The sequence below is a fragment of the Chenopodium quinoa genome, unplaced genomic scaffold (assembly GCF_001683475.1).
Source record: "Chenopodium quinoa cultivar QQ74 unplaced genomic scaffold, ASM168347v1, whole genome shotgun sequence".
NCBI lineage: Eukaryota > Viridiplantae > Streptophyta > Magnoliopsida > Caryophyllales > Amaranthaceae > Chenopodium > Chenopodium quinoa.
This window is the reverse complement of record NW_018743252.1, coordinates 904,569-915,018: the sequence shown is the minus strand read 5'-3', so window position 1 is coordinate 915,018 and position 10,450 is coordinate 904,569. Positions and strand designations below refer to the sequence as shown.

Here is a 10,450-nt window from a genome sequence, read left to right as displayed (position 1 = left end):
AACTTATAAATACAGGTAGAGATCATTAAATCACTTTTTACTGAAAATATGCAAGGTGTATCTTTTCTCTCAAAAAAAATCTTTTGTCTTAAAATCTACTTCATAAAATCTTCCTAAAAATCTTTCCTTTACTATAGCTATGGAGAGTCCAACTTCTAGCACAGCCGAGTCTCATCCCAAGGGGACAACAAAAGTTAATCTAGATATAGATGAACTATCTACGGAGTTCCCTGAGGTAGAAAAGCTTTGTTCGGGAGATGAGAACAGCCAAGAGCTGAAGGTGTTAACTTTAGAGAAGTGGGATGAGATGGAGAAGGATGCTAAAAAGGTAGAGGATGTTGAATTTTAACGCCAAGCTAGATTTTGCAATGCATGTTTCGACTTTAACCCCGATTTGGTTCTAATAGATGAGCTAGTAAAGAGGAAGAGAAAGCACAAGCGCTGGAGAGAATGAAGGTGAACCTTCAAAGAAGAAGCGACAAAGGAAAGCAAAGAGGTCTCCACCGAGAAGCTTGGGTAGGATGGTGATAATAGAGCAAAGAGATAGCTCTGATTTATCCTCTGATATGTTCAAACCGGCACATAAAAGAACCAAAAGCCCCAATCACACTTAGGATGGTTTATTTGGTTCGATTTCTTTTGTCTAATCAAACTAACTTTTGTTTAAGGAGTTAAGTGCTTAAACATGATGTGTTGCATGTTCTTAGTTCCTTTAAAACTAAGTACTTAAACATGTTTTTGTTCATGTCTTAACTCTTTAAAATTTAATTTCTATATTGTCTAATTATATATACGTTCAATACAAGTTATGAATATTTTGTTCATCTGGTCGAGCAATGCAATTGAATTATTATAATTGTACCCACACAAATATATTTTTTATTTTTCTAGAAATTAAAATATATGGGTAATAATGTAACACCCCAATAATTCTCTTTTTTTTAAAACCTGCATTAACCTGTAATATCCTGTAATAACCTGTAATAACATGTATTCACCTGTAAATACTTTTAATAACCTTTAAGAGAATTACTAGCGTGCTACCGCCACGTGTTCAAACGTTAAGGCTAGTTTCAGAAATTAGCAGTGGAAAACTAACTTAGTTTTTTAAAAGATTATAAGTTTCAAAACTAAAAGTCAAAACCAAATTTAGTCTTACAAGTTGGAACCATAAAGGCCCTTATTCAAAACCCAGTAAAATAGGAAGTAAATAGAATTAGTGCCAAAACAAAATCAATTTATGAAATGAAATAAGCTAAGAGATTAACCAACGCTCCACTCAAAATCCCATCACCTTGATGCAAGTTCAGCTTGTGTAAAAACCTGTGATTAATCTGCTCCCCAATTTTACAAGTGTAAGAATTGGATCATTACAGGATCATTGAAGGGCGAAGGCCATGACCAAGAAGAAACATACAAAAGCATGCAATCAGCAACGCTGAGTACATACAAGCTACGAAATATAGTAAAGAGCCCTAGCATGTTACTAACAAGCATTTTGTACACTCACAATATAATCATTGACTCGAACACATGACTCAATTGTTAATCATTACTAAGTTATCACTAAATAGCATTGATCATTTCATTAATTTGGTTGGATTAAGAAATTGACCAGGTTGTCCCCCTATGCCCCATTTCGGAACATTAATAAAAGAAAACCCTATGCCTCCTTTCAGAAGACATTAATAAACATCCAATGGCAGACGGGCGCGACTCCGTGGCCATAGTTAGTATGAGATCTCATCTAACTCATTATAATTTTAAAAGTATTTAAAAACAAGAGACTCATAGATCAGACGGCCTCTGAAAAAGTACACGGCTAATACCCCGTGAACCCCAACCCTTGTTTGTCATTACTCTAGATGTGCACAAATCCAGTGTTTTATTGCTCATCCTTCTTGCACTTTACGTGATTTACCAGTTTAAACTTGGTGATGACTCAAATGCAAAACAACACAACCAATCATACATCAATCATTCAAACCATTCAAGTTTCCAATTCAATTCTTAATTTATTAGTGACAAACAATATTTATTATTACATCCTTTAACTACCTCGGTGTATAAACATTCTAAGTGCATAAGGCACCTCAAATTCTCAACCTCATCTTATAAGACTTTAATTCTTCCTTTACTCATTCCATTTCAATATAAATGAACAAGTAACCAAAATAATTCATTCCATATATCCTTGTATCTTGCCTCTAAGCTCACTTTGCAAATTATTGCATTAATAATGCTCATAAGGAAAATCAATGCAAATTTCTCGTACATAAATTAAACCAATCATCACATTTATCATCAATCAACTCATTACCAAACAATTTCAACCAATCCACAAGTTCCCTAGCATGATTCTAGGTTTTTCCAAGTCCCTAAACATGCTCCTAAAATCAAGGTTCCTAGTATTCTTATACGTACCTTGAGTACACGAATTGGTTGGTCACCTTAAGACTAGAAGTCACCTTCTACGAAGTCCTCTCCTAACCAAAACAACAATAGCTCAATTAATACCCAAGCAACATAATTTATAGCAATACCAAACTACATTAAAACCCCTTAAACTATTGAATTAATGCCTTTAAATTGCTCACAATAGTCAAAGTTAATAATTCAAAGTTCAATTACAAGTTTGTATGTTAAAATCATGAAAATATAGCTTATAGCAAAAAATTTCAGCAACTTTAAAGTAGGATTATAATCTGAAAATTTATTTATAACACCAATCCTTCGTTAAAAATCTAAAACTGCCCAAAAATCATATTTAGAGGCTGAATTTGGCCACGAGAAGGTGGTGCTCACTACCAAAGCTAGTGAGTTTTGATTAGAGCGTCATTTACACACGAAAAATACTATTTTTTTGTAAAAATCAGATGAGTCAGAGTCAAGACGTGATTAAAACGTGATTAAGGGAAATTACGAACGAAATTCAGAAATTAATTACGAAAAATTTAGAACTTGCTGTTGAATTAAACACCATCATATTCATAGCAAAATCACAACAAAATCATGCTTAAATTGAATAACTTTAGCAACACGTTGTTAAACCCTAAAAATCATGAAATATCAACATTTAAACCTTCAATTCTCACGTAAACCAAATCTGAAATTTTATTCCATAAATCAAATAAAGTATAATTCATAAATTTGCAATCTTTTATTACTCATAAACATACCATAATAATTATTAATCATTGAAAAATTCATATAAAGATTAAAGCTTTAAAGAAATTAAAACAAGAAAAGAGAGAAAGATAAAAGAGAAGGGGAAATGACGGAAACCAGCTGGAGGTGGCAGCAGTGCAGCGAAATTTTTTTTTTTTTTTTTTGTGTGTGTGAGTTGTGAATGGAGAAGGGGAAGCAGTAGAGGAGGAGTAATAAGGGGAAAGGCAATAGGAATAGTTATACAAGGCTTTTGAGAAAAGTTTACTTAATTAAAATGAGGGTATGGGCTCTTTTTTTTTTTTGTAGAATTAGAATAGTAGTCATGGCCCAAAGTGAGTAACTATGCTATTGAAATATAAGTTATCGTTTCTATTTTGTCAAATCTTTCCAAACACTTATATAAATATAAAATTATTAAAAATATTCGTATACATAAAAATATATAATTATTATTTACTAAGAAAAATATGGGGGATTACAATCTACCCCTCTTAAAAGAAGTTTTGTCCCCGAAACTTAACCCAAAATCCATAATTTCTCAAAACTATTACTCTTTCATCTCTACTTCTGTTGTATGCAAATTAAACTTATATGAGTCGAGTCATGTCGATGTGTCAGTCAGTCTGCCCACTGGCAAACTTGTTCATTGCAATAGGTTATTCAAAGGCTTGCCTTTGAAAATAGGAGAGGTTGTTTTTCCATCGAATCTTATTAAGTTTAACTTGGGGGACTTGGATGTCATTTTGGGGATGGACTGGCTAAGCTTATACAAGGCTAAGATAGACTGTGAGATACAGAGAGTGCACCTGAGTGATCCTTTGGGTAAGACAGTGTCCTATAGACGTTTTGGGAAGCCAAAGGGCATTGGGATCATTTCTGCTTTAAAGGTTCAGAAGTTGGTGAGTAAGGGGTATCCATTTTACTTTTGTTGTGTCCAAGGATTTGAGTAAGGGTGAGAATAGGCGGATTGAGGATGTACCCATTGTGAATGAATTTTTAGATGTCTTTTCCGGATGAGATTTCGGGGATGCCACCTAAACGGGAAGTTGAGTTTACCATTGACTTAATTCCAGGAGCTGCACCTATTTATAAAGCGCCCTATAGAATGGCACCAGTTGAGATGAGTGAGCTGAAAGTTCAATTGCAAGAGTTTTTGGATAAGGGGTTTATTAGGCCTAGTGCATCACCTTAGGGAGCACCAGTCTTGTTTGTGAGAAAGAAGGATGGGAGTTTGAGGCTATGTATTGATTACAGAGAGTTAAATAACGTGACTGTGAAGAACAAGTACCCTTTACCGAGGATAGGACTTGTTTGATCAGCTGAAGGGGGCGAGTGTGTTTTCAAAGATCGATTTAAGGTTAGGGTACCATCAGTTGAAAGTTGTAGGTAAGGACATTCCAAAGAAAGCCTTTAGAACTCGATATGGGCACTACGAGTTTACAGTCATGCCATTTGGGCTAACCAATGCACCTGCCATATTCATGGACTTGATGAACCGAGTGTTTCATGAATACTTAGATAAGCTTGTGGTTGTGTTAGTTGACGACATATTGGTGTATTCGAGGAATGAGGAGGAACATGCTCAACATTTCAGAACCATTTTGGAAACTCTTAGAACTAACAAGCTGTATGCCAAGTTTTCAAAGTGTGAGTTCTGGTTAGAAAAGGTTACATTTCTAGGGCACTACATTTCTGAGGAGGGTGTATTAATAGATCCTGCAAAGATCAAGGCAGTAAGTGAGTGGCCTACTCCTAAGAATGTGACCGATGTTCGTAGTTTCTTGGGATTAGCTGGGTATTATAGAAGGTTTGTTAAAGACTTTTCGAGAATAGCCAGACCCATGACCGCTCTTATGAAGAAGCAAACTAAGTTTGAGTGGAACAACAGCTGTGAATTAGCTTTTCAAACCCTGAAAGAGCGACTAACCACAGCACCAGTACTAGTGTTGCCCGATGGGAAAGACGGATTCGAGGTATACAGCGATGCTTCAAAGCATGGTCTGGGATGTGTTCTGCAGCAGAATGGGAGAGTGATCGCTTATGCACCGAGAAAGTTGAAGACACATGAGGTTAACTATCCTACACACGACCTGGAGCTTGCAGTTGTTGTGTTCGCCTTGAAGATTTGGAGACATTATCTTTACGGTGTCACCTGTAGGATCTTTACAGACCATAAAAGCTTGAAATACATTTTCACCCAAGATCACTTGAATATGCGGCAACGTAGATGGTTAGAGTTCCTCACAGACTACAATGTACACATCAAGTATCATGAGGGAAAGGCGAATGTTGTTGCAGATGCTCTTAGTAGGAAGTCGAGTCATAATGTTAATGCTTTGATTGTGGCTGATGAATTGTGTGAGGAGATGAGGAGACTGAACCTTGAAGTCGTTAGTCAAGGGGAGTTAGAAGGATTACTAAGTGCCTTGACGATTCAACCATCCATATTTGAGGAGATTAAGGAAAAACAAGGAGAGGATGAGTCATTTCAGCGGATTAGGGATAGAGTGACTAGCGGTGTAGAGACCGAATTCAAGAGTCATGAGGATGGGAGTCTGAGATACAAGGAGAGATGGTGCATACCACAGAGTGTGAGGATATAAAAAGAAGAATCATGGAGGAAAGCCATAACACACCTTACTCAGTTCACCCTGGGGGAGATAAGCTGTATAAGGATTTGAAAGAGTTCTACTGGTGGCCGAATATGAAGAGAGAAGTTACCGAGTTCGTGTCTTAGTGTTTGACATGCCAGAAGGTGAAGATAGATCACAAGAGATCCATGGGGAAAGTACAACCATTGGAGGTACCAGGATGGAAATGGGATTCTATTTCCATGGACTTTGTGATAGGATTACCAAATGCTCGCAGTGGGAATGACACGATTTGGGTGATTGTAGATAGACTTACTAAGTCAGCAATGTTCATTCCAATCAAGGAGACCTGGAAAAAGAAGCAATTGGCAAGTACTTATGTGAAGAATGTGGTTCGTTTACACGGAATTCCCAAGGACATTGTGTCGGACAGGGATTCGAGATTCCTGTCTAAGTTTTGGCAGAAGGTGCAAGAAAACCTTGGGACTACCTTGAAGATGAGCACTGCCTTTCATCCTGCGACGGATGGCCAGATTGAGAGAACCAACCAAACCATGGAGGATATGTTGCGAGCTTGTGCCTTGGATTTTCAAGGGAGTTGGGAGGATAACTTACCTTTGATTGAATTCTCCTACAACAACAGTTACCACACGAGTATCAAGATGGCACCTTTTGAAGCATTGTATGGAAGAAAGTGCAGAAGCCCAGTGTGCTATGGAATGATTGCAGTGAGCGTGTTACTTTGGGAATAGATTTCATTGAGGATATGATGAGTAAGGTGAGATTGATTCAATCAAGAATTAAAGCGGCACAAGATAGGCAAAAGAGTTATGCCGACTTGAAGAGAAGAGATGATGAGTTTAATGTTGGGGACAAGGTTTTTCTAAAGGTCTCACCAACAAAAGGCGTGATGCGATTTGGCAAGAAAGGGAAACTAAGTGCTAAGTATGTGGGGCCATATGAGATTCTACAACGTGTGGGAAAAGTGGCTTATAAGTTGGCTTTGCCAATGGAGTTCGAGAAAATGCATGATGTGTTCCACATTTCCCAATTGAAAAAGTATGTGCCTAGTGAAACCCATGTGTTGCAACCAGAAACGATCCAACTAGATGAATCTTTGACATATGAAGAAAGACCAGTGAAAATCCTAGATCACAAAGTGCGAAGTACTAGGAACAAAGATGTGAAGATAGTGAAGTTTCTTTGGTCTAATCATGAGTACGAAGAGGCTACTTGGGAGGCCGAAGAAGAGATGAGAAGGAAATATTCCGAGTTATTTGATGAGGTGAGTTACGAGGGCGTAACTCTTTCCTTTTAAGAGGGGTAGAATGCAGTGTGATTTCGCGTTTTTACCTCATTTATGCCATTTATTTTTTTAAGTTTGCATGATCTTGCTTATTATTGCCAAGTATTGTTGTGTTTGCATGCTAATAAAGTATGTAAACTTTGGCTAAGTATGAATTATCGAGTATGAGCTCAGTTTGTTAGGCATATATGATTGAGAAACAAGCAATTTACAGCAATACAAAACTACTTTAAAACCCCTTAAACTATTGAATTAATGCCTTTAAATTGCTCACAATAGTCAAAGTTAATAATTCAAAGTTCAATTACAAGGTTGTATGTTAAAATCATGAAAACATAGTTTATAGCATAAAATTTCAGCAACTTTAAAGTAGGATTATAATCTGAAAATTATTTATAACATCAATCCTTCGTTAAAAATCTAAAACTGCCCAAAAATCATTTTTAGAGGCTGAATTTGGCCACGAGAACGTAGTGCACACTACCAAAGGTAGTGATTTTTTATTACAGCGTTGTTTACCCACGAAAAACACTATTTTTTTGCAAAAATCAGACGAGCCAGAGTCAAGACGTGATGAAAACGTGATTAAGGGAAATTACGAACGAAATTCAGAAATTAATTACGAAAAATTTAGAACTTGCTGTTGAATTAAACATCATCATATTCATAGCAAAATCACAACAAAATCATGCTTAAATTGAATAACTTTAGCAACACGTTGTTAAACCCTAAAAATCATGAAAAATCAACATTTAAACCTTCAATTCTCACATAAACCAAATCTGAAATTTTATTCCATAAATCAAATAAAGTATAATTCATAAATTTGCAATCTTTTATTACTCATAAACATAATCAAACCATAATAATTATTAATCATTGAAAAATTCATATAAAGATTAAAGCTTTACAAAAATTAAAACAAGAAAGAGAGAAAGATAAAAGAGAAGGGGAAATGAAGGAAACCGACTGGTGGTGGCAGCAGGTGGCGAGGGCAGCAGTGTAGCGGCAGCAGCAGTGCAGCGAAATTTTTTTTTTTTTTTTTTTTGTGTGTGTGAGTCGTGAATGGAGAAGGGGAAGCAGTAGAGGAGGAGTAATAAGGGGAAGGCAATAGGAATAGTTATACGAGGGTTTTGAGAAAAGTTTACTTAATTAAAATGAGGGTATGGGCTCTTTTTTTTTTTGTAGAATTAGAATGGTAGTCATGGCCCAAAGTGAGTAACAATGCTATTGAAATATAAGTTGTCGTTTCTATTTTGTCAAATCTTTCCAAAATATTTATATAAATATAAAATTATTAAAAATATTCGTATACATAAAAATATATAATTATTATTTACTAAGAAAAATATGGGGGATTACAAATAAATATAATTATTTTCACGATTTACCAAGTGACAGACTGCTATATTTATTGACATTTAATTGAAAAGACAATTCTAAATTCCCAATAAAATTAAATGATCAGTAATTTATTAACTTGAAAGTAAAATTTACCATGTAATTTCTGTGACGGTTTATTTCAAATTCATTCCCCTTAATATGATTTTTTGGATAAACGACTTTCAAGAATGTGGAGAGTTACGTGGTTTTACCACGAAGTATTGAAGTAATGGAGAATTTTAACCGTCAAAGAGTGACGCGAGAGTGATTATATATACGAATAGTCACTTCACTCAAAATTTTCCTTCTTCATTAAGCCAATTTTATTTCTCTCTCTTGCTTCTCTCATAATTTCTCTCTCTAAGAAATCCAATTTGTCCGAGTTCTTCAACCACTTTCTAAAATTGAACTTTGAAATTATTATGGAGAATCTTATAAATCCCATTCAGATGTTACACGTTGGGCCTAATGGGGAAGTTAATGGAGTTGGTATGTTCTATGTCGACAATATACTCCATGGATCCATTGAGTATCCAATTGAGTGCCCAAATCACCATTAGATAAACGCTCTAAATGGAGGAGGAACTACAGGATTCGGAGAGAAATTGCCTCAACAGGAGGATCATGAAGCGATGGGGGGACAGACCTACCATCCTTGAAGATGACAAAGGACCTGCTGGGCCTAACGCTTTTCAAGTTAGTGCAAACGCTGATCTTTTAAAGAATTACATACTTCCTCACTTGGAGGAGAAAGTTGATAGGGCAAATGCCACCTTGGTTTGCAAAGGATGGGCCAGAGATATCAGAACGATCTTTCCTCCCACATTCGATGGAAAATTGGAGGCAAGGACAATTCCTTACTCCAAGATGTACTATGAAGTCAAGGTAACTAGGGTTAAAGAAGGGAAAATGCACACTCTGATGTACAAATGCGCTTGCCAATTATGGTACGAAGAGATTTTCAAACATCATAGAATTATCTTGCTCCTTGTAGAGCCTAGCGATGATTAATTCGAAGATTATCTCGATGATCCCGAGCTACAAAATAATGTAGCGGTGATCCAAGATGACCCAGGATATTAGAGGCATCTCAATAAGTATATCGTTGTATATATTTAGCCTTAAGTCCTTTAAAAGAGCATACACATTTAAAAAATTCAAAACTTATAAGTTTTGAAATGCTCTTCTTTTGTAATTATTTTATCTTTATAAAATATTAAGTAATGTTTACATTCTATGTTCTTTGATATTTACAGAGTTAGACATACATAATGCTTTATATTTATGCCTGAAAAGTTATAATTTGGTTGGTTTCAAACGCCATCAACCACCCAAATTAGGGGGGCATTTGTTACACCCAAAAATTAGATTTTTAACTTTTGTTTGACGTTCTTGACTTCGACCGAATGTAAACGGTTTTTAGAGTCCATAAAAGGTCTTTGGCTAAACTGGTCCAGACATAAAAGGAATTGGGCCGATATCACATAAAGGCCCAATACATAGAGGCCGGTTTAGGAGGCTAATGGATGATTTTAATTTTTGAAAAAGTGTTGGCGCCAAGAAGCATAACCGTAAAACAGTTATGAGAGTCGGCCATAACCGCTCCCTTTTTCCTATGAATAGAAGCACAAGGATCAAAGGAAAGACATCAGCACATCAATCAACAACAAGCATTTCATTTCTCTGAAGCTTTCTTTTTAGCTTTCGTAGTTTCCCTTGGCTTAGTAGCCAAGCGATAGTGTAGTTTATCACGTAGAATGTATTGAAGATTGTTTATCTACTCATTTCATTGAGCATTCTAACTTGTTTTACTTCTTTTGGGAAAGCTTCCTTATTGTTTTGTTTTACGTTAGCAAGGTTATCAATCTTTGAAACCGTTAACTCGAGGGGCAGCCCCCTAATACTCTAGAACAAGATAGAGTATTTAACTTGTTTGTAAAGAGCAATACTTACCTCAACAGAGGTAATTCCATTAGTTCGATTAAAAAGTACATAAATGAAT

General features: G+C 35.9%; 1 protein-coding gene across 1 annotated transcript; it reads left to right on the top strand.

Moving 5' to 3' along the window:
- Positions 1 to 6,528: 6,528 nt before the first annotated feature.
- On the top strand, positions 6,529 to 9,008 carry LOC110734820. The gene is made up of 2 exons (XM_021914966.1): positions 6,529 to 7,044; positions 8,898 to 9,008. Exons 1-2 carry the CDS (start codon positions 6,529 to 6,531, stop codon positions 9,006 to 9,008), a joined length of 627 nt encoding a protein of 208 aa, XP_021770658.1.
- Positions 9,009 to 10,450: the final 1,442 nt, after the last annotated feature.